Source organism: Phymastichus coffea, unplaced genomic scaffold (assembly GCF_024137745.1).
Source record: "Phymastichus coffea isolate CEN01 unplaced genomic scaffold, Cenicafe_Pcof_1.1 PCOF00014, whole genome shotgun sequence".
NCBI lineage: Eukaryota > Metazoa > Arthropoda > Insecta > Hymenoptera > Eulophidae > Phymastichus > Phymastichus coffea.
Window position 1 is genome coordinate 3,328,140 of NW_026706825.1, and position 25,659 is coordinate 3,353,798.

At 38.4% G+C, this 25,659-nt stretch overlaps 2 protein-coding genes across 8 annotated transcripts in view; one reads left to right on the top strand and one right to left on the bottom strand.

Moving 5' to 3' along the window:
• Window positions 1-25,659, top strand: part of LOC131674343 (ephrin type-B receptor 1-B) — an 819,189-nt gene that overhangs the window by 11,861 nt on the left and 781,669 nt on the right. The gene's annotated exons all lie outside the window — the stretch shown is intronic.
• LOC131673985 (jerky protein homolog-like) lies at window positions 19,744-21,586 on the bottom strand. The gene is made up of 2 exons (XM_058952400.1): window positions 20,079-21,586; window positions 19,744-19,966 (listed from the first exon to the last, which is right to left on the bottom strand). The coding sequence occupies exons 1-2, from the start codon at window positions 21,584-21,586 to the stop codon at window positions 19,744-19,746; spliced, it is 1,731 nt and encodes a 576-aa protein (XP_058808383.1).

Here is a 25,659-nt window from a genome sequence, read left to right on the forward strand (position 1 = left end):
AATGGGTTGTTAATTGATTTTCATATTGTACCAAGAGAATTTTCAATCCCTTATGATGGCATTCTTGGCATACCTGTTCTGAAAGAAAATAAGTTAAGATTAGATGAAGGTTATTTGGAAATAAATAGTAGGAAAATTAAACTTATATCAATACCGTTAACTCAAATGAACTCAATCGTTCTTACCGAAAACAAAAAGAAAGAGGAATCAAGGATAACAGAAGAACAAAAGGGATTTTTAAGTAAAATTTTACATGTCATTAATAAGGAAAATAAAACAAAAAACGTAAAAGAAAAACACTACGAAGAATCGAAAATCTTTGAGGAAAATAACAAATTTCATCCACTAGAAAGAGAAAATATACTAGAGGACCCCGAATCTGTTACATTTCCATGCACAACAACAACGGATAAAATAAATAACGAAACAATGACTGTAAAAGATTTAAAAGTAGAACGCGAGATCGAAAATTGTAAAAACTCATTACTAATACCTTTTTCTTCCAAGGGAATAACGAACTTGGAAGCTGAATTAGAGAAAGACCCTTCCAAAATAGAGCACATGATTACCGATATAAATGTAGCAATGAGTACTGATGAAATGACTAACACAAAGGATGATTATGCAGACAATTACGATTATAAACAATTTATATCGGTCATAAAAGAAAATATAGAAATAGAATTCCCTTCGGAAAATACTGTTTCAGAAGAAATCCAAACATATCAATATTTATCTTTCGACTTAGAAAACTTTCCAAACAGTATTGAACTAACGGAAAATATAGATTTCAACGTCAATGAAAATGAAATTTTATACGGGGGGAGCATAAATTTTTTAGGAGAAGAACAAGAAAAAATTGAAGGAAATCAATTAAGCCACAAGGAAAAAGTATTAGAAAAAATAAATTTGAGAGATTTAGTCGGAAACAACTATAAGATAATGAAAGAACTTATTGAGGAAAACGAAGATGTATTTTGGGCCGATGGCGACAGATTAGGTACATGTAATATAGAACAACATGAAATTAATTTAACAGACAACAAACCGGTTTACGTCAAACAATTTCCCTTGCCACACAAATTACGGGACATTGCTATTGAAGAAGTAAAATCATTGATATCTAATAATTTAATAAGGAAATCGAAAAGTGCTTTCAATGCACCAACATGGGTAGTGAAGAAAAAGAGCTTAGCAGACGGGAAAGCTAGATGGCGATTAGTAATTGACTACAGGAAATTGAATGAAAAAACTGTTCTTGACCCATATCTAATTCCAAACATAACAGAAATATTTAATCAATTCGGGAAAGCCAAATTTTATCATGTTGTCGATCTAAAATCCGGTTTCCATCAGGTAGCAATGCACCCGAAAGATATCTTCAAAACAGCATTTAGCATACATCCATTAGGAAGATTTGAATTTCTCGTTTTACCATTCGGACTAGTAAACTCGCCTAGAACATTTCAAAGAATTCTTAATACAATTTTGGGGGACTTAATCGCCAATACATGCTTTGTTTTTATTGACGATATAATCATCTTTGGAGAAACAGTGGATGAGGTCAATAAACGTTTTTCTGAAATAGTTCAAAAACTAAGAGAAGCTAACCTAAAACTTGAACCTCAAAAATGCGATTGGCTCAAAACAGAAGTATCCTTTTTGGGACATATTATCAGTGAATATGGAATTAAACCAGATAAAAAAAAGTACAAGCTGTTGAAGCTTTTCCAACACCGACAATTACGAAAAACGTTAGAGAGTTCTTAGGGCTATGCAATTATTATAGACGTTTTATCCCAAATTTTGCAGAAGTAACAAAACCATTAACTATACTCTTACATAAAAACACAACATTTTTCTAGGACAATGAACAACAGGAAGCTTTAAATAAATTAAAAAAACTACTATGCGAAGCACCTATCCTACAATATCCACAATTTAACAAACCTTACATCGTTAGAACAGACGCGTCGAATCATAGTTTGGGCGCGGTCCTTTCCCAGGGAGAATTAGGGTACGATAGACCCATCGCATACACTTCAAGGGTTTTGAACAAAACAGAACAAAATTATATGACTTATGAAAGAGAGGCTCTTGCAATAATTTTCGCTATTAAAACATTTAGAACATACTTATTCGGAAATAAATTTACGGTAGTAACAGACCACAAACCTTTACATTCATTAAAGTCGGCTGATAATAATAGTAGAGTGCAAAAATGGCGACTAAAACTAGTTGATTACGACTTTGACATAATTTATTATCCAGGCAAAGAAAACGGTCCAGCTGACTGTTTATCGCGGATTGCGGTAGAACCAAAAATTTGTGTTATGACACGAGCACAAAGAAAAAGAACCGAGAACTTAGAGGAGGTAGTACAGACAAATTCATTAAATGTTGACAAAAAGGAACAAATTACAAATCACGCATGCATTCAAAAAAAGAGCAAACAGAAATATACATACAAATCCAACAATATAGATAAAAAATGTATAAAAAATAGTAGCATTAATAATGATTATAATAGAGGTCATGTCATTTATAGCAAAAGTTCTATACAACTTCGTAATGATAACATTATCCATTTAATCTCTGAAAAACATGAAGGGCTAGACAAAAATACGAGTAACATACTTGCAGAGAAAAATTTGAAAATAAACAAAAATTTATCCAGTAATAATTTGGAAACATTAAACTACGGTAAACGAAAAATATTTATTTTGTGCCTGAACACTGCCGCAGCGACGGAAACAGTAAAACAAGATTTAGCCGAATTGTTCAAAAATTTGAAAAGACTTCTATTACAAAATAAGATCTCTATGCTGAGTATTTCAAAAAACATTGACATAAGAAACATACAATGGTCAGAAATAGAAGAAATCATAAATGATACTTTCATAGGAACTAACATCAAGACTATTGTTTGTATGAATCATGTTGAATATATATGTGAGTTAGACCAGAGAAATAAAATTTTTGAAATATATCATTCTTCGAGATTAGGAGGTCATTCGGGAGTGAATCGAACTTATAATAGAATTAAAGATAAATACTGTTGGGAAAACCTAAAGAACGACATACAAAAAAGAATTTCCATGTGTATAGAATGTCAAAAAAACAAATTAAAACGTAAACCTACACGACAACCAATGATTATAACAGATACACCTTTCAAAACTTTTGATAAAGTTGCCATGGATATAATGGGGCCATTCGATATTACAAAAAGTAATAATCGGTACATACTTTCAATTCAAGACCAACTTTCAAAATTTATCACATTAGTAGCATTAAAAGACCAAACAGCGGAAGCTGTAAGCGAAGCTTTTATAAAAAGGTTTATTTGTACTTTCGGAACTCCAAAAATAGTACTAACGGACAGAGCACAAAACTTTAGAAGCAAAATGTTAAAGCAAATTGCCAAAAGATTTCATTTCGAAAAAATTGAAACAACGTCATTTTCACCTCAATCTAATGGATCTGTCGAAAGGGCTAACCATCCGCTTTGCGAATACATCAAACAATTTACATCAAAAAAATGTGATTGGGACGAACTCCTAGAGTTGGCCCAATTCAATTACAACACCAGCATACACACTAGTCACAATTTAACACCACATGAATTAGTTTTTGCTTTTCCAGCTAAATTACCATCTAGCGTACCATTAAAAAAATCCGAACAATTACCAAGTTTCAATGGATACCTAGAGAATTTAATAAAAAACATGAATATAATATCACACATGGCTAGAGAAAATCTAATAATCTCAAAACAAAAATCAAAAAATTATTATGACTGATTTACAAATCCAGTAAATTTTAAAATTGGAGATAAAGTATGGTTCATGAAAGAACCAAAACCGGGGAAATTAGAGAAAAATAAATATTTAGGACCTTTTGAAGTATTAAAAATAACTGAAAAAGGCAGTGTTGTAATCGATTACAATGGAAAACCAAAAACAATTCATGCCAATAAATTAAGCGTAGCAAAACAAGCATAGTAACCTTATTCTATTTCCAGGAAACACAATGGCGCAACAATCAATGACTATCTTAATCATAATCACCTTCTTTTCAACAAGCAAAGGACTTATTGGCTTCAATTGCGGCTCAACGAACCCTACCATTACAACATACTCACTCTTGGATGCAGGGGAATGCAATTTTCAAGAAATTCAAGTAAATAACACACAAGCCACTATCGAATTATTACAAAAAACGGAATTCAAATCAATGAAAATTATACAATGTAAAATAGAAATAAGGCGAACAATTTTTCATTGCGGTATGTTTAGTCATTTAGGACCAACCGAAAATGCAATCCAAGAATACATTTACGAAATATTACAAGACAACTGTAAAGCTATACATGATACGGGTATTTTCAAATATGATAACGCACACACAATAGCCGACCTAAGGATTAACTCGACAAAAAGTGTAGGTTTAGATCTAGCAGGAAACGTTAAGGGTAAAACTTGTTCAGGAGCAGCCTACGCCGACCGATTTGGTACGTGGAGCGTTGTTCTCGTACAGGGACTTATAAAAATAACCTTGTTAGAAAGCTATGCAGCAGTCGAATTAAACAATGATAGATTAAGATTAAATTCGGGTACAGTATGTAAGTTTTCGGACCAACATTGTATCGATATGGAAAGAGGTTACACCTTTTGGTCATTACTACCGCACGAAGACTGTTTCAAAAATTAATACGATATACTGTATAGGGGAACGGTCACTAAAATAAGCTCACCCGATCATGAAACCATTTTTAGCATAAGTACGAACGAAGTATCCTTTGCATTGTCAACTAGAGGGAACATGAGTTTTTGCAACAGAATCTTAATAACAACTGAACATCCAAAACTTTTTATATATGAACGAACCCAATTCAATATTTTGTACGACAATGATATTCAAACGAAGCAAGGGATACTTAGCTATGATCTATTCACGTACTTCAATAGCAAATTTGTGTATGTAGAAAAGCATTTCAGGGTCGAAACAAAAAGCCTCTATATAGATATATTGCAACAAAAATGTGAATTGGAAAGGAAAGTCCTATATAACTCCTTATCCCTGGCATCCCTCTCACCAGATGAATTTGCGTACAACATCATGGAGAAGCCCGGGTACATAGCTCGCCTGGCAGGGGAAGCCGTACATATTATACAATGTACGCCTACAGAAGTTCAACTACTTCATACAGACAAATGTTTCTCGCAACTTCCAGTCATTTCAAGAAACGAAACATTTTACCTCACACCAAAAACACACATCTTAATGAAAACAGGAACAGAAATAAACTGCAACACAATCATTCCCCAATACTACAAAATAGGAAACGAATGGATAAATTTGACACCAACTCCGAGAAGAACAACCAACGCAGTTCTGACCTTGAAACCGACCACCAAAATAACATGGAAACCGACGGAACTAGAATCATTGGCAACCAGTGGGATCTACTTCCAAGAAGACCTACAAAAACTACAAAATCACATCCTCTTTCCCATGGAGAAAGCATCACTCCTCAACGTAATCGCGAGAAGTATGCGAGGCGACGAAAGTGTAGAGGGAGGATTAGTATCAAACCTAATACTGACAGAACAAACATTAACCAACATCGCTGGAAGCACATGGAATAAGTTCATCACCAAACTAACTAAATTTGGTTCTATAAGTTCTGCCATCATAATGACCGCCATTATATTTCAATGCGGTAAAAGTTTAATCAATGTAATAATCAGAGGCTATACTCTACACTCTATATATGGAATTTCTGCATATTTGCTAGGAGCCATATTTAGTTCAATAACACAATTACTGGTGGCACTAAACAAACTACTACTCAAACAGAGAAACCAAACTCCATCGAAAGAGGAAGAATATACATTGGATGAAATAGTAATAGACAAACAAAAAAATGAGAACCCACAAGCAATAACCCCATTCACGAATCAGACCTCAAACACCACACCACCCGTCCCTACTCCTAAAGAAATTTCCACCAGAAAGAAGCAACACATCCCAATTTTCACATTAGAATTACATTAGTTAAAAACACAAATCCGTTATATATATACATATCGAATCCTGAAATGAAGCTCTACTATACCGTGATACGGAGTATTATTGTCCGCGTAACATTAAAAGTACTATTAAGGTAAAATTAAAGCGTTTTCAATCGATTGCCGAATAACTAAGAGTAACGCACATTTATTTATTTATTTTTTTTTTTTCTCTCTCTCTCATTTCTCTCTGTTTATTTTGCGTTGATATCACACCGATATACAACGATCTAGCCACGGAGGTGTTACGTCCCGAGACGTAACTATTTCTTCATTTTGATTTCATCAGCAATCAATTAAAAAACGAAATAATGTATAAACGACGAACGGCATTTTTTACAAAATACAAACTCAGCGAAATTAAAAGATGAGTAGTCCGAAAATTTGGGGCGCCCGACATTTTGATTTTTTGATTACTCAACACATTAATATGGGCCAAAGAGTCAATATAAAAACAGAATATTCGATTTTTCGGCAGTTGATTCGCGACGCGCGACTACTCAATAACATTAAAATTTGTTAAAGTTCTTACGGGCTGATTCGCGACGCGCGACAGCCGAATAACGTATAATTCACCTATTATTATTTTTGAGAAACCATTTCTGTCTTTGAATAAATAAATAATTACTTGAATCGAGTGTTCGTGCATCATTACCGACCAACCTCATATATACTTTATCAAGATAGAGCTAAACAGCCAACTTAACTCGAAATAATAACCCAGGTAAGTTCCTGTCTAATAATAATTACTAATAAATGAATGATCATACATATTCTAAAACTACACGTCACGGCTACGTAGTCGCGACATAATAGGATATTAAATCTGCAAAAGTGCAATAGCTTCGTACAGTGTATTCGTATGAAGTAGTATCAAAAGTTAATAAGTCACTTTTATGTAACTGTTATTATTATTTAATTATCACAACTCTTAACAGAAAAGTGTCATATTTTCTCAAAATTAAATTCAAGTCAGAACATGATTTGTACTGAACCTAAATAACTTTGAAATACTTTTATGACTTTTTTTTAAAGTTTATAACATTTGATTTAATTAATATTTTGCTATAAAAATTTAGAAAAATGACGACCTCCATATATATAGAGTTGTGTAAAGTTTAAATAAAAACCATCATCCAGTGTTCCTGAGCTGATTCAAATAGCTTACATACACACATGCACGCACGCACACACACACACCACCAAATGGATAATGGTTCTGTCTGAAATTTTAGATCACAAAAAAAATCATGGATGGGCTTAAAATGTTCGCCTTATACTCTACTTTCTTCTGCAATGTGGCTCCAATATGATGGCTCAAACTAATAACAAACCAACAAAAAAACAATCAAGAGATTTATTAGTTTCTTAAAGAATTAAAAAAAATCGGCTGTAATTTAATTGTGATTTTACGTATTTTTATGCCAGAAATGAATTCCACGTTTAATGTTATATAGGAATATAGTATTTCACTCTAGGTAAAAATATTTTACAATGTTATTTAAAAGTTAAATTGGGAAAAAATAGTTATTTCTTGAATTACTAATTGATCAATGTTGATTTGTGAGGAAATGATAATACTCAGGTATTTCGAGTCACTGAATCCAAGTCTGATGTCCGTTTAATCCTACCAGGCCTCGATCAAGATCATTTAAAGGTTAATTGGCGAATATTTTTTAATTTTTTTATAAGATTAGTACATCCACAAGTTTTACGTGTTGCTGAATCCGAATCTGGAGTCCGTTGGAGTGTCAAACAATGTATTTACGGAAAAATTTGTTTCAAACTGTGGTTTCTTGTATAATTGAAATTTTATACTTATAATTTTTATATTATAATTTTTATATTATCATTTTTGAAGTATAATTGTATTTTTTCTTGAAGAACAAAAGTAAAAGATTGTCGTTGCTATCATAATATAATATGTAAAATTATCAATAAAAAGTGCAAATAATTACCATCTGCATTTACTGCTAACATTATTTGTTAGTACGCCCAATCTTCTTATCTTTGTGTGACAATATCTCATTTATTCTAATATCAATTTATCCATAACTACGTCGTTTGTCACTTCAACGAACCCCACATTCGGATTCAGCGACATGTAAAACTTGTAGATGTCCTAAACTTATTGAAAATCAAAAATATTTACGATTTAATCTCCAAATGACCTTGATCGAAATCTGGTATGTTTAAACCGACATCAGATTTGAATTCAGTGACTCTAAATACCTGAGTATTATCATATCCTAACTAATCAACATTGATCAATTAGTAATTCAAGAAGTAACTATTGTTTCCCGATTTGACTTTCAGATGATATTGTAAAATATTTTCACTTCTAGTGCAATACTAACTTCCTCTATAAAATTTAATAATAGTACGGTGTTCACCGCACGAGCCGAGGTATGGTTAATCAATAATGACGGTGAATGGGAGGACTTCACGGAGTTTGCAAAAGACTTCGGGCAGCAATTGTGCCACCGCTTGGACCACGAGGATCTCTTTGACCTCTTTGAGAACGAGTCAAGAGGACACCTCAAGAGGAGCGTCAAGAGGTGGTACCAGTATTGAGTTGGGAGATGCGCTGGACTCAGGGTGGCCATGTGAGGCTCAGTTGAGGGGCGAGCTGGCTGTGCATAGTCAGGAAGGCGCGCTAAAGCAAAGGGATACGGTGGATCACGGAGGGACGATACCTACGAGTCGGAGGGACCCTCCACGTAGGTTTGAGCTTGCGAACGAGTTATCACCGCCTGCCTTTTTGCGGGCAGGATTCCCGGGTCCGTTGGAGGGCTTGCAGTGGGCATGCAGGGTTATGCGGCTACATTCGATGTGGTCGCATGACAAGTTGGTTTCTACAGAAGTTCCCGTGTGTTCTGAATGCGAGTGGCGTGGGACGATGTCGAGCGAGACTCAGCATGCGATTATTGGGAGTGTGACGAATGAAGTGAAATCATTGTTAGTTCCGGGGAGGGGCGGACGTCGTAAGGATTATAACGGAGCTCTGACCCGATCGTTATGTTAGGGAAATAGCTCTTGGTTAAAGTCGGACTTTGGATTTAAATAGCTCTTGATGTGTAAAATAAGTCTCCATGCGCACAAAGCTCCAAAAACTTTTATTCTTTATATAAAGAAATTGTAAGTTTTTGAAAAAAAAAAAAAATTAATGATTTTCGTCGATTTTGAGAAATATTAGGAATTTTTTTGAAACGAAGGACATAGCCCTTGGAATGAGTGATAAGAATATAACCTTTAAAAATTTTCTTATCCAAAGACCATCGAGATAACAGAGGTCAAAAGTTGATTTATATAAGTAGGGATTTCATGGATTTTAAGGGCGTAATCGATATATATACACATAATGGTACCCAAGTTGATATCTCATCGTGACTGATAGATTTTTTAAAGCTTAATGTAACATTTCTTGAACGCTATTCATTAATAATAATTGCTATTTGCAAAAAGAAATTGGTATTAACATAATTTGACCTTGACTTCAATACAAGGTTGAAATGTGTCTGAAGTTTGAAACATTACGCGTCAACCAAAAATGGAAAAAGAAATTTCATATCTAACATGATATATGGCATCTATATAATGTCATAATGACAAATACGAAGTTAGTACCATCATAAATGAATAACAATCCCCTAAAACCACCCTTGCTGGAGTCCACATATGTTCTACAATGTACTGACGAGTATATTCTTAGTAGTATTTAATTAGACAAGAATAATGAGTCCAGAGTCTATTTCAATTACAGTAGAGACTGTTACAAGCATCTAAAAAAATATTAATTGCTGGAACCCCTGGAAATACCATCTGTGCATGCTTTCATGTACCCAGCTGACATAAAATACAATTTTTTTATGGTAACAAGTCAGTGAGCAAAAATTGTCGAATAAAATACTTTTTATTCTAAGAATATTGCTTATACGAACATTTAAAAAAATTATTGAGGACCGCCTTACCATAGGGCTACCCTTGCCGTGTTTCGAATATGACTGTTTCGGTAAATTTCCTGATATTGTTGCGATAACAAGTCAGTGTAGAAAAATTATCTAGTATACGAGGTGTGTTCAAAAAATACCCGGAATTTTTAAATTTCGCGGGTCTGGAGAGTCTAATTGTCAAAATTTTTTTTTATTGTGTTGGTATACATGCCCCTGAAGTATGATAAAATTTTCAGCTATATTCACTGTTTACTCTGTCTGCGGTAGTCGCTAAGGTTTGACGTGTTTTTATGAGTTCGGCGATTTTCGTTTTTTAAAAGAAATGGATCAAAGAATTTGTATTAAATTTTGCGTAAAAAATGAAATAAAGTGTAACAAAGTGTGTGAAATGTTACAAAAAGCCTATGGTGAGTCTGCTATGAAAAATACAAGTGTTTACGAGTGGTATAAGCGTTTCCAAGATTGCCGCGAAAACTTTCAAGATGACGAATGCTCCGGTTGATCCAGCACGCCAACAATCGATGAAAATGTGAAAAAAGTGGAAAAAATGGTTCTGAATGATCGCCGAATCACAATTAGAGAAGTTGCTGATGAAGTTGGCATATCAATTTGCTCATGTCATAACATTTTTTCAAATGTTTTGGGCATGAAACGGGTGGCAGCAAAATTCATTCCAAAACTTCTGAACTTTAACGATCCAAGTTTGCTTCAAAGGGTCATAACTGGTGATCAAACATGAGTTCTCTCTCTCTCTCTCTCTCTCTCTCTCTCTCTCTCTCTCTCAAAAATGTAAAAATGTAATACTTTATATAGATGCAACTGGTTCTATTGTGCGTAAACCGCAAGATATGACTTGCAATAGAATATATTATTATTGATTATTAGTCATACATGATGTCGAAATAAACAGACACACATGACACGTCAGAACATGGAATTCTATCGATTAGTGCATGGCTAAAAGAATACAAATACTTTGTAATGAAAGTATCACACCAACGACCATTCTTTAAATGTATAGTTTCCGATTGGTCTTGGGTGTTTATACATTCTCTAATAAAGGAATGGGACAATATGACGCTAGTACAATAAAACAATGTGTTATAGAAGTTTTGTAGTGAAGGTACAAAGGTCCAGAGTTGCCTAAAGAATTAATACATATTAAAATATGTTATTCTCATTTCGTCCATTTAGTATCTCGTTCAATTAAAGAGAATTATAAAAAAATTGTACATAATAAAACAGACGACAAAAAAGTGCAAACAGATGTTCAAAATATCTTTCTCGATTGTATTGGATTGCTTGTTTTATCCAGAAAACTTATAAATGTTGATGAATTATTCGAAAATATGTGTAATTTTGGATGCAGATAGGCAAAATACTGCAGCTGTGGTAGAGATTGGCATAAATACAAAAGGAACGAAGTCATCCAGTCGAAAATACAAGTATCCAGGCGCTCTTCTTGATGCATGTTTGGCTAAAAGATTGGATAGGCAACAGACTGCCGCTCTAGTAAAGAATGGTGTAAACACCAAACGAATAAAGACATCTCTATTGGAAGGTCGTTCATATGCAAAAGAAAAATTGACGAATTATAATAAAATAATAGCAACAGAATTTAAAAGAACTACAGCAAAAAAGGGAAAATCAATAGAAGATAAAAAAATTATTATTAAAAAAAAGAGAGTTACATGGAAAGATCAGCAAGTAGACGAATTAACAAAAAAATACTGATAACAACAAAGACTTGTTATTATTAGAAGCTGCCATGATGAGTATTGATGAACCCGATAACAAAATAATTTACTTAAATAATGATATAACAGCAAGATCAGTGGTATCGACTACAGATATGAGTCTTCTTACAATAGATTACCAAGAAAATTTACAAAATTTAAAAGAAAATGATAATTTTGTATGTATTATGCCTGAAAGTATCACCTGTACTGATGATATAAAAAGAACCATGGAACAAGGCAACGTAAGCAAAAAATTAATGAAACAATAGATAATCTTTTGCAGATTAGAAAAGATCCCATATAGACAGTTAATAGATGAATATCATAACTGTTCTCATATGTAGCTAGAGAGATTTTGAAATAACATTATAAAAGAACGAATATATTATTTTAAGCCAAATTCGTCTACAATTACAGTCGCCAAATTTAAATCGTTAGCATCTATCTTATGATGAAATTGAAATAACGTCAAAGCAATTTTCATCTCTAAATGGAGACAATTGGATCAGTGGTTTGATTATTGATGCTTACATGGCTATTACTATAGGTTCGATTATAAAAAATTGGAAACAATGTACTTACATACCCACTGACGACACTTACATGATTCTGGGAGATGCTTCCGACAGAAGAATCAATAAAAAACGTAAAATTTGTAATACGCAAAGTCTTCTGGGAAAAGTTATTTTGATGCCTTACATATATCTTCATCATTGGCGTTTATTAGTGGAAAACGTAGAAAAAGAAACTTTAGCCATATTAGATCAATATGAAAATGGTAATGATGAAGAAAAAGTTATCCAAGCGTTTCAGACTTTCGTGAAAGTTTGCAATCCTTTTTCAAGTTTTTCTAAGCTGAGTAAGATTGAATAGGCCATTACAAAAGTTGACAGAAGACCATATCAACCTATCAATGATCCAAACAGTTGTGAATTTATGTAATGTTCTATCTCAAATTTTTAATACGTGGAGATGATATATGTACGAAATTTTATCCTAAAGATTTTGCTGAGGAAGTGGCTCATGAACTGTTACTGTCCGAGGATATGGCATCGATTTGTACAAATTGTTTTAATAGTGCTTTTAAAAACGGTGCTTCTATAAAATGTGGAATATGTCAACGATTTTGTCACGTAGACTGTCTGGACAAGTCATATGTTGATACAGACAATGAAGAAGAATTATTAAGAACAAAATATAAAAGCAAACGAGAAAAACCTGTAAAAACAAACATACCGGATAAATTTATTTGAAAATTATGTCTTAAACATTTAAAAAATTATGTTCGAATAAATTATATTGAAAATAATGCAGTACCGTTACTAAATACAATTGACTATGAAAATTGAAATACCAATATAACGATATTATCCTAAAAAATTTAAACATAACGTGAAAATATATACGGAATAATTTAAAAAATTATATTATTTTTTTATTAAACTGTACCACAAAAAACGATAGGCAGTAGCGTACATAAAGTGGAAAAAAACTGTTTCTTTTATTTGAATTAAAAATGCCGTGAAAATATATACCGAATAATTTAAAAAATTATACACTCCTCGCAAAAATTAAGGGAACAAAAAAATTTGTTAAATTTTTGGCTGTTTTTCAACAGGCGGTATTTCAGTGAGAAATGGTTGTACAGGAAATAAAAACATAAAGCTGTTGAAGCTTGAAGACTCTAGTTTGTAGTTTTTTTTGGTTAAAAATTTTTTGGAGCTCCGTATTTCATGCAATCCTTATATAAAGCGCAAAAAAAATTTTATCCAAATTTTTTTCATTTCGTTTCTTACTCTACGGGCATGGAAAAATTTATTCGAGCTACGCCAATACATAGGTCATTTAGCCTGTTTATTCAGCTTCACGCTGCTTTTCGCGGAGCTCAATTGCGATCATTTGTCTCCGAGATATCAAACTTTGAATTTTCAAAATTCGATATCTCTGGAACTACTGGTCGCACAGCGAGCGGACACCGAATTTCATCATCTGCATAAAATTTCCGATGAAATACAGTCGAACGTTAGTAAAGAGAAAAATTTTTTTCCATCTCTAACATTAAATTGAAAAAAGTGAAAAAAAGTAACATTTTCCCCATTTTTGGTTACTTGACTGTATCTTCTGTAATATGGGCGGAAAAGGTACGGTTAAAGAGAAATTTTACAGTCTAATGTCCCCCAAAGAACCCCCTAAATTTTTGGAGCGATCGGTTCAGCGGTTTTTCCGGACGAATTGATCAAAATTTATAAAAAATTAAAGGAACAAGGTTTTTGTTCCTTAACTTGAAGCAAACTGGTGATAAGGCTGGTAGCCCCTTTACTTGCCCTTAACTTCCTTGCCAGAGAAAAGGGCCACCTTATCGTCACGACGGGCTCTAGCTCCGGGCTAGTCTCAGGTAATGGTATTTGACTGAAGGTCAAATATACCCCGCGGAGGCGGCGTAGGTCTCCCGTCGTCGCCTGGGCGAAATAGAGAGAGGTGGTCAAGGTCTCACGTCGAAATAAAGTACGGAGTACAGTACAGTTTATACTCTCTGGAGTTTATTTAGTCAACTGCCTAGTACAGTAGCCGTCGCTAGGCTACGGAAGTTACTCTCGTAGGAAGTAACTTCCTAAAATCGCTCGCGCGAAGAGAGAGAGAGAGCAAGCAAGGATATATTACTTACGGAGGCTACTCGGGTAGCCGAGGTAAAGTGATGTTCCGTCGCTCGTGGTTTCTCGGACCTTCGCACGCAGAGGTTTACCTCCAGGAACACGCTTTCTCTGGAGGGGTTTCCCGCCGCACGAGAACCTGGATGCAGGCCTGCTAGATACCTCCCCCCGAGGGTGTCAATCGTCTTAGCTACGGCGGCGCGTGTCGTTTGAGCACGGGAGTGGTGAAGTGACACGCGCAGCATGAATGCACGCACGAAAAAGCCTCGAGCTTTCTTCATTGATTGCCGCGAGGCCTCGAATTTGTGACCTCGGGTCACGTGTCCGCATTCGGATAATTTCGGGGGAAGCGGCTCTCTCTCTCGGCTTCGCTGGTCGCATGCGTGTGTGTGTCTCCTGACACTCGTCGCATCTTATTTGATGAGAGGTGTGAAGCGCCTCGTAACAAACTTTTTAAAAATCAAAAAATTCCATTTTTTTTGTCTGTTTACACAATTTTATGTCTGTTTACGATTAATTTTGAAAAAAATGGAAAACAAAAACATTTTTTTTCAAAAATAAAAAAAATTTTTTCAAAAAACTAAAAAAATTTTTCAAAAAAAAACGTTTCAAAAATCAAAAAAATGTTTCAAAAATAAAAAAAAATTTTTTTTCAATTTCCCACTGACTATAAAATATGGTTCTTGAAAAAAAAAATTTTTTTTAATTGAAAAAAAAATAACATTTTCAATTTCTTTACTGAAAATAAATTAATAATCGATTAGTCATTCATTTGGATTCATTTAGGTCATGGATACATTCAAGCCTCAATTACGCTTAAAAAAAATTGATTTGAAAAAAATCAAAGTTAATACCCCTAAGGCGTATCCATTACTCGGTCTGTGAAATTCTGCGCGATAAGTTTTTAACGTCTTCCGTGAAGCCAAAACGTGATAAAAAAAAACAGTTTTTTTCTAAACTCTTCGACTTTTTAGTAAAAAACCACTCAACAGTTTTTTTCAGAACTAAACTTTTCTTTTACTTTTCTTTTCGTAAATTCTAAAGAACTTTTTGACGGCTGCTTGATTCTCGTAAACATTAATTTTTTTCATAATGCCTCCGAGGCTGCATTGATCTGCCCCAGAAGTCGCTCAGCTAGTAACTCTTGTTCAGGAGGGGTATAGGTATCGGCAGGTGGGTGAATAACTTGGTGTCAGTCCCTCGGTAGTGTCTCGTGCCTACAACCGATACCTGGAAACAAATTGATTCGAGCGACGCCCTGGACAAGGCCAACATCGAGAGACGACTCGCCGAGACGATCGAGCAATCATTCGACACGCCCTTCAAGAACCTTTAGCTCCAGCAAACATCATCGCCCAAAACTTCCCCAACCGTCAACATCAACGACAACAACATCTACGACAACAACAACAACGACAACGACAACAACCAAGACCGCCTCGAAACATTTCTCGAACAACAGTAAGGAATCGCCTTCACGAAGCTGGACTGCGTGCTCGAAATGCTGCTCGTGGGCTGATGTTGACCGCTGCACATCGTAGAGCTCGTTTGCAGTATGCTCGTAACCATGTGAACTGGCCCATGAGAAACTGGAACAATGTTCTTTTCTCAGATGAATCTCGATTTTGTCTGTATGGTAACAACAGATGACCTCGAGTTTGGCGCCGTACAGGAGAACGTTATGCACAACGCTTGATGCGTTCAGTAGCCGCTTACAATGGAGGATTAGTAATGGTTTGGGCGGGAGTTTCACGAGGATCTCGAACTCCTTTGGTTATTGTTCGAGATAACCTCAATTCCAGGCGTTATATCGACCAGATTCTGAGACTTCATGTGTTACCAATATGGAGAAACGCGAGAAGATTCATTCTTATGCAGGATAACGCAAGGCCTCATACGGCGAACATCACTCGTCGATTCTTCGAGAGAAACGGCATTCAGTTGTTAAGGCATCCTGCAATGAGTCCTGATCTCAATCATATTGAGCAGGTCTGGGACATTTTGGGCCGCCGATTGCGTCAGAGTTACCCAAACCTCCGAAATTTAACTAAATTAGAGATTGCTTTGATAAGAGTTTGGCATCAGATTCCTCAGCGGATGATCCGCAATTGCATTTCCAATATGCGGCAGCGATTGCAAGCTGTGATTCAGAGTAGAGGCGGAAATACTCGATACTAAACACACACACACACACACATGCACGCACGCACGCACGCACGCACGCACGCACGCACGCACGCACGCACGCACGCACGCACGCATGCACGCACGCACGCACGCACGCACACACACTTTGGAAAGTGAGTTTGGAGTCGTAAAATACTGTGGAGCTGACGAGCTACGGGGTCTCCTCTTTCCAAAAATCATTCGCACACGTGCGTAAGCACAAAAGAAGCATAAATCCGACCGAACAATTTCCACGTGGTATTTGGATAACGCTAATGCCGGCGGTAAATCGGTCATCAATCGCTAGAGAACAATATTTTATAGTTAGTGGAAAAAATTTTTTTTTTATTTTTTAAAATGTTTTTTTTTATTTTTGAAAAAAATTGTTTTTTTTCAATTTTTTTAAAAATTAATCGTAAACAGACACAAAATTGTGTAAACAGACGAAAAAAAAATGGAATTTTTTGATTTTTAAAAAGTTTGCTTCAAGTTAAGGAACAAAAACCTTGTTCCTTTCATTTTTTATAAATTTTGATCAATTCGTCCGGAAAAACCGCTGAACCGATCGCTCCAAAAATTTAGGGGGTTCTTTGAGGGACATTAGTCTGTAAAACTTCTCTTTAACCGTACCTTTTCCGCCCATATTACAGAAGATACAGTCAAGTAACCAAAAATGGGGAAAATGTCACTTTTTTCACTTTTTTCAATTCAATGTTAGAGATGGAAAAAAAATTTTCTCTTTACTAACGTTTGACAGTATTTCATCGGAAATTTTATGCAGATGATGAAATTCGGTGTCCGTTCGCTGTGCGACCAGTAGTTCCAGAGATATCGAATTTTGAAAATTCAAAGTTTGATATCTCGGAGACAAATGATCGCAATTGAGCTCCGCGAAAAGCAGCGTGAAGCTGAATAAACAGGCTAAAAGACCTATGTATTGGCGTAGCTCGAATAAATTTTTCCATGCCCGTAGAGTAAGAAACGAAATGAAAAAAATTTGGATAAAATTTTTTTTGCGCATTGTATAAGGATTGCATGAAATACGGAGCTCCAAAAAATTTTTAACCAAAAAAACTAAAAACTAGAGTCTTCAAGCTTCAACAGCTTTATTTTTTTATTTCCTGTACGACCATTTCTCACTGAAATACCGCCTGTTGAAAATCAGCCAAAAATTTGACAAATTTTTTTGTTCCCTTAATTTTTGCGAGGAGTGTATTATTTGTTATTTAACTGTACCACAAAAAACAATATGCAGTAGCGTACGTAAAGTAGAAAAAAAACTGTTTCTTTTATTAGAATTAAAAATGACGTGGAAATATATACCGAATAATTTAAAAAATTATATTATTTGTTATTCAACTGTAATGTGTGTCAACTGTGTATGATTACACTGAAAAATATTTATACATTATTAAACATATACCAACAATGGAATATGGGGACAATTAAATAAGAATTGGCTGATAATAAACGGAATATTTAGACAAATTTCAGTAATAAAAAATATAACTATATTTACATTGAATTCGCAATGAGCAGACATTGCAAAAAGCTGTAGGGGTGATTATTTAGGGCGCGACAATCGAAACTTGGCACGGAGATAGAGTTTACCTATATCTAGTAGAAAAATCAAATTTTATAAAAAAATATTGTGTTGCTAGGGAATGCTGATATAAATATCTTTGAAATTCGCTGGGAGTGTGCATTTCTAAGGGCTGCAAAGGTGGTTATTAGGAGGCGCGACAAATGAAACTTGGCACGCATATAGAACTTACTTATATCTAGTAGGAAATTCACCTTTTACTAAAAAATATTGTGCTGCTGGGGAATGCTGAAGAAAATATCCTTAAAATTCAGTGGGAATTTCTAAGGGCTGTAGGGGTAGTTAATAGGGAGCGCGACAAACGAAACTTTGCACGTATATACGAGGGGGATTCAATAAGTCTTTACAAAATCCAAGAGATGGCGCTCGTCACGCTTACATTATGTTTTTAGCAAGTATTACTACTAACTAGATATCGTATGAAGTTTCAGCTCGATTCATTAAGTCTTTTTTTTGTAAGCGTTGGTTGAACAAAAAGTTATTGGTTTATTTGAAAAATGGAAAAAAGAGAGTTTCGAGCGATGATAAAACATTTTCGTTTGAAAGGCCTTAAACCAAAAGAAATCACAGTTGAGTTGATCGCCGTTTGTGGCAAGTCTGCCCCTGTGTTTAATCATAAACGGCTGACGATGGCAATAAGGTGAGCTGATATTCATATATTTATAATCCATACCGCACATCAGTATGTAGCAGAGATTTCTACCGTGTAGATAGTTAGCAACATTGCTCAGTAGAGTGCAGGTGATCGGTCCATCACTACGAACGGTCGGTATAAAGGTGTACAATGTGATCGGCGCATTCAAAACGTACAGGTAGTTGGCAATGAAGGCCTACAATACTCTATAACCCGCGGAGAGTCGGCAATGAAGGAGTACAATGTGACCGGTATATATATAACTTACGGATAGTCGGTAATGAAGGAGTACAATGTGATCGGCACAACATAGCCAATTACGATAGTAATAATTATGGTGATATAACGTGAAGGTCAGTATGTGCGCCCATTGGAAAATACTAATACAGTCGGACCTCTGCTACTGCACGCTCTCGGGAGTTGGTGCCCTCCGCCACTGCCCGCTACGGGCTCTCTGGCGTTAGCCAATAAGAGCGCTCCGTCAGGTACGGGCATTGAGTGGCGTGCCGCGCTGGTCTCGAGGGGGGCCCGGAGAAAATGTTACAAATTTTGCTTGCATTATCACCTGATAATTTTGTTTTATATTATACACAGTAAATCATTTTACTCGAATGGTGTGATACAACTTACTCAAAAAAAAAAGTGTAGTGAAAGAAAACAAAATTATGTACTGTTTATAATTTAGAAAAATATCAGGTGATAATTCATATTTGTAGGTACATACATAAAGTTTAAATTTTTCAAATTTTCCGTTAAAAAAAACATTATAAATAAATTTAACTATGCTTTATTTTAACAAAATCATGTACATTATACAAAATCAACATAAAAAATTAACTTAGAAAATCAACATAAAAAATTAACATAAAAAATCAACAAATAAAATCAAGGTACAAAATCAACATACACATTCAGCATACAAATTACATTGGTTTGTGTATATTTAGTATTAAATCGGCGACTTCTTGCACATTGCTTATCTGCGCGCTCGTCGAATCCCACGTTCGCTCTAAGAATGTTCGAAGCTTCAGAGCCGCATCGTAGGCCTCTCCAACGGAAACTTCTTTCTCTGGTTCTATATTTTCGACTTCTGCGATCGGCTCCTCGTCTTCTTCAGCGAACTTCTCCGGATTATTAGACGTGATTCTAAAATAATAGATAAAAAAAATATATTAATACAATGTTTTTTGAGTACATATTTGTTTCTATGAACACATGTAAATGACATATAAATAATTACATAAAACTTTTACAATACCTTTCAAAAATTTCTTGGATGTTCAAATTTTGCCAGCCATTATCCGTGTAATCTTCCTCGATCCATGCTTGGGCCATCTCGAATGTGCAGTCGGCGAAGGCTGGGCTATCCTTAAGAAGTTGTAATAACAAGTTAACTTCTTCAGCCGATGCTCTTTTTTCGTAGGGAGAATCGTCCTTGCCCAAAATTCTGTTCCATGCGTTGCGGAGATCTCTGGCGTTGATAACATCCCACGAACTAGAAATTCGATAGCAGCAGTCCTTTACCGTCTGCTTCTTTGCCAAATCGATGACGCTTGCTCCCGATGTTGCCTCTTCTAGGACTAGCGCTTTAACTAAATTTTTCCGGAACATTTTTTTCATTTTTTCAATGACGCCCTGATCCATTGGCTGAATCAAAGCGGTGACGTTCGGCGGCAGGAACATCACTTCAACGTTCTCGGCGATGCAATTTAATTCAGCTGCTGCGGGGTGCGACGGCGCATTGTGCAACAGGAGAAGAATTTTCTGATGCGGCGGATGATGCGCTCGGACCTCCTTGACGAAAATATTCTCGAACCAGTCCAAGAATATGTTCCGATCTATCCAAGCTGAACGGCTGTTCGTGTATTTGACGGGCCGTTTCTCTCTCTCGCACTTCGAAAAACATCTGGGATTTTTCGACTTGCCGATGAGTAGAGGAGTGATTTTATGCGATCCGGACGCATTGGCGCAGCACATCACAGTCACTCGTTCTTTCTGCTCCTTCAATCCCGATGGTTGCCGCTCGTATCCCGCCGCTAGAGTTTTCTTCGGCAAGGACTTGAAAAATAAGCCCGTCTCATCGGCGTTGTAGACCTCATCCTCGGTGTATCCTTTCTCTTTCAAGTAAGAATGCAGCGTCTCCTTGAAATTCTCTGCTGCTACGTTGTCGGATGACAACTTATCTCCTTGCATAGATAACTGCCGAATCTGGTAGCGCTTCTTGAATTTCTCTAGCCATCCATTGCTGGCCTTGAAATCGGCCGCTGCCCCAACGAACTTGTTGAGCTCCAAGGCCTTAGCTTTCAGAACATCGCCCGAGATTGGAGTCCCCGATGAACGTTGCTGCTTGAACCACTCGTACAGCGCCATGTCGCGAGGATTCTCTTCGACGTGGATCCTCTTGCATTCCTTATTCTGCTGGCTGTCATCCAATTCCAGGGCGCGCTTCATAATTTCTGGCTTCTGCGATTTCACTCTTCTGATCGTCGTCGGGTCAACGCCGTAGAGCTGGGCCAAACTCTGCGTTGATTTGCCGGCGTCCAGAGCTGCGACGATAGCAGCTTTTTGCTGCACTGTCAAGTTGACCTGCCGTTTTCTGGTCCCCGGAGATTGTTCCTCCAAAGACAAGTCCAAGCCCTCGCTCAATCTCTTGATAGTATGCGGAGAAACGCTGTATTCCTTGGCAAGATGAGCCATCTTGATATTGTTGGACAGCTTCTGCTTTATTTCAGCTACCTGACACAGGTTCAAACTCTTGGCTGTCATGATCTGAAAAATTATTGTACAAATTCAAATGAATGAAACAAATATATAAAAAATTGACGCAAATATTAATAAGAATCGAAAAATATAATAAAAGAAGCTAACTGACAATTGATTGGCAGCGTTTTTTTTCTTATTTAAAAAAATTGCTTTCTTATTTTATTTTATAGACTAAATATAAAAGATATAGTGTAAAAATAGACTTCTAAACTTACCAGTTGATCTTGAAAACTTCTTGAAAATCAGTTGATTTTAAAAACACAATCAAAACGTACACTCGATTGAACAAAATTGTTTTGGACACTGAGAGATACGTAAACTGGAGAAAAGGACGAGGGTGTTGCATCGAAAGTCGAATACAGACTGAAGTCAAAGCGCGTCTTTAGGTGCATATCCCCCCCACAAATTACAAGAGTCATAAATTACAAGGAGTGTAAATCATAAGTCACAAATTACAAGTCATTAAGAGTCATCTTGAAGAGCGACGCGTCGGCGCCAGACTCATAAAAGTGCGCCGCCGGCAGGTTCCAGGTAAGCGACCGAGAGCGCACGGCACTGCGCTCGAGTCATAAATCGGGCAGTGAGAGAGGCTAGATAACGGGCAGTGGCAGAGGTCGGGCAGTTGCGGAGGGTGCAGTAGCAGAGGTTCGACTGTACTAAAGTAAGCAGTTATACAACGAAATCATATGGCCATTAAACCAACCGTTTGCAGCGTTACCCTATTTATTTGGAAGGTGACTCGTAAAGAAAAGGAGCTCGTGCGCGAGAAAAGGCAGCCATCGTAACACCTGCCACGCTGTAACCCTAAACTTTTAACCCCAATTTCATCAACCCTCGAACTGGTTACCTTACCACGCTCTAACCCCGATCTCCTACTCCCGAATTTCATCAATCCTCGAGCTGGTTACCCTGCCACGCTGTAAACCCAAACTCTTAACCCCAATTTCATCAACCCTCGAGCTGGTTACCTTGCCACGCTCTAACCCCGATCTCCTACTCCCGAATTTCGTCAATCCTCGAGCTGGTTACCCTTCCACGCTGTAACCTGTAACTCTTAACCCCAATTTCCTTAACCCTCGAGCTGGTTACCCTGCCACGCTCTAACCCCGAACTCTTTCACCCGAATTTCTTCAATACTCGACCTGGTTACCCTGCCACGCTCTAACCCCGATCGCCTACACCCAAATTTCAACAATCCTCGAGCTGGTTGCCCGGTCACGCTCTAACCTCGAACTCCTACACCCGAATTTAATAAACCCTCGGGCTGGTTACCCTGCCACGCTGTAACCCCAAACTCTTAACCCCAATTTCATCAACCCTCGAGCTGGTTACCCTGCCACGCTCTAACCCCGAACTCCTGTACCCGAATTTAATATACTCTGGAGCTGGTTACTCTGCCACGCTGTAACCCCAAACTCTTAACCCCAATTTCATCAAACCTCGAGCTGGTTACCCTGCGACGCCGTAACTCGTAACACTGAACCCCAATTTCCTTAACGCTCGAACTGGTTACCCTGCCCCTCTCTAACCCCGAACTTTTATACCCAAATTTCTTCAATACTATAGCTAGTTACCCTGCCAAGCTTTAACCCGTATATCCTACACCCCAATTTCATCAACCGTCGAGCTGGTTACCCTGCCACGCTGTAACCCCAAACTCTTAACCCCAATTTCATCAACCCTCGAGCTGGTTACCCTGCCACGCTCTAACCCAGATCTCTTACACCCAAATTTCATCGATCCTCGAGCTGGTTGCCCGGCCACGCTGTAACCCCGAACTCCTGCACCCGAATTTAATATACCCTGGAGCTGGTTTCTCTGCCACGCTGTAACCCCAAACTCTTAACCTCAATTTCATCAATCCTCGAGCTGGTTACCCGGCCACGCTCTAACCCCGAACTCCTACTCCCGAATTTCATCAATTCTCGAGCTGGTTACCCTGCCACGCTCTAACCCTGAACTCCTACACCCAAATTTCATCAGTTCTCGAGCTGGTTACCCTGCCCTTTCCAATTTTCTAGTCCGAAACCCGGTTCTCTGTTATTTGTAATCCCAATTTCGACATATTTATAATATCTCTGAAGAAAAGGACATAGGCGAAATAGTTGTAGAAGATATCGTTAAATTTATTTTATTTTTATGTTATATATTGTAACAGGCCGCCGTTTAGTCTATAATCATGCAAACGTACCTTTAATTGCGACTAAACGACGCCTTGCTATCTATGTGCTCAAAGCACAGTAACCTACCTTGCCTCGGAGTGCGCCTGCGCAGAGTCTCTTCGCTGTTCCGAGTTGGGTTCCCCCAACTCACCGCTTGGCGGCGCTGTCGCCCCTTGCTAGTAGTGCTCGTGCGGCCGCCGCTGGAACCTAAGCCGTCGACTCGCGTCTATCGATAATCGCACGATTAGTGCTACGCAACCGGCGAATTCGAATCCACTGAAAATAAACACTGGCGCGACCTCCGGACAAAGGAAAGACCAAATAAAGACTATCTAACTCGAAAATAATGATAAAGATGCACTTTATTGAGGTAACTAATTTACACGGGGAATTGGCCGAGAGACTTACGCACGCACGCGTGAATGACAACACACGCTGAAAATGAGAGAGAGAGAAAACCACGAATGCCGCGAACTAACCGCCCGCACGCAACAACTAATCTTCCTCGCGCACGCTGCGCGGGATCGCACGCAAATTACAATAACAAAAAGGGGGAAAAGGTGCACCTACCGCAAGAACGATGAGGATACGGTGGCCAACCGTATCCGATCAACACGCTGCTAATAAGCTGCTCCGCTGCTTGCTGCACCGCCTCAATTACTATTGCTGCTGTTGTTGTTGCTGCTGTCGCTAATGCTGCTGTTGCTGCTAGGGCTGCCGCCTATATTGCTGCTGCTATCGCTGCTGCTGCCGCTATTGCTGCTGCTAACGCACCCACGCACTCAAGTTCGCAATGTCACCAGGAAAACACAAAACTTGAACGGCTCGGGAAAACGGAGGTTAGATCGGCACGAACTGACTGAGTGGCACAGTCATACTGCCGGTCGGAGCCTCCCCTCCCGGTCATTGCCCCTTACGCTCTCTCTCTCTCTCTCACGGACCGAACGCGGCTCCTCTCGCTCAGCCGCTCGCTAACCTCGCGCGAGTCTACGATTTTCGGTAATCGTTGCAGCCCCCTCCTAACTTCGAACTACCGGATCGAACTACCTCATTGACTCGCGACCCCAAGGACAGGATTGGGAAAAGAGAGAAATCAGCACAATCCATCCTCTTTGAAACACGGCTTTATTTGCCCATCCCGGGCCACCACTCCCCCACGTCACCTGCCGGAGCCCCCTGGCGCCTTGTGTCTGGGGTAGCGCCAGGGCTCCGACTTGTTGGGGCACTTGGAGGTCGTTGTGATGCCGGGATGGCCGCAGATGTAGCAGCCCTTGCCCGGTCTTCTGATGAGGCCGGGCTCCGCCCCATGGCCCTGACTTCCTGCTGGTTGTTGGGGCGGCGCGGCTGCTGCTGCCGGGGCGGCGATGAATGTGACGCCGCCCACCGTGGCGGATGTGCGTCCCCCCATGGTACGCACCACCACGGTAGGGTCGGAAACCGACCCGTCCACGCGGACCGTGAACTCCTGTCCGGCACCGGGGGCCCCCGAGACTCTCTTGGGCTGAGTCTTGGTCGGGGGCTTGGCCGGAGTCCTGGCCGCGTCCCTGCTCGTCGGGGCCGCCGGTGGTAACACCGCCGGCGGGCCCGCGGCCTCTGGGGACTCCTGCCCCCGGTCAACGCGCAGGAGGGCCTCACCATAGGCCCTCTGCCGCCGGTCTACCGGAGCCCACTCCCCCAGCATTTCTTGGGCGCCGCGGAAGTCGAGGAACTCCCCCAGGTGTGCATGTACCTGGCGCTGGAGTTCCCCGACAAACTCCCAGGCATTTTCTAACTCCTGGAGGCCCAACCTCACGTGCCTCCAGGAGTTTACAAGCCCATCTTGCTGGGGGACCCGTGGGTGGTTGCAGACCCACTGCTGCTGGCCGCAGGCCTCCCTTGGCCCGGGGTACTGGGTCGAGCTCTCCGTCGTTGCCG

Coding starts and splice junctions, on each gene's coding strand:
- LOC131673985 (XM_058952400.1), bottom strand. CDS start 21,586: ATGACAGCCAAGAGTTTGAACCTGTGTCAGGTAGCTGAAATAAAGCAG. Junction 19,967..20,078: donor ATCCAAGAAATTTTTGAAAG/GTATTGTAAAAG, acceptor CTATTATTTTAG/AATCACGTCTAATAATCCGG.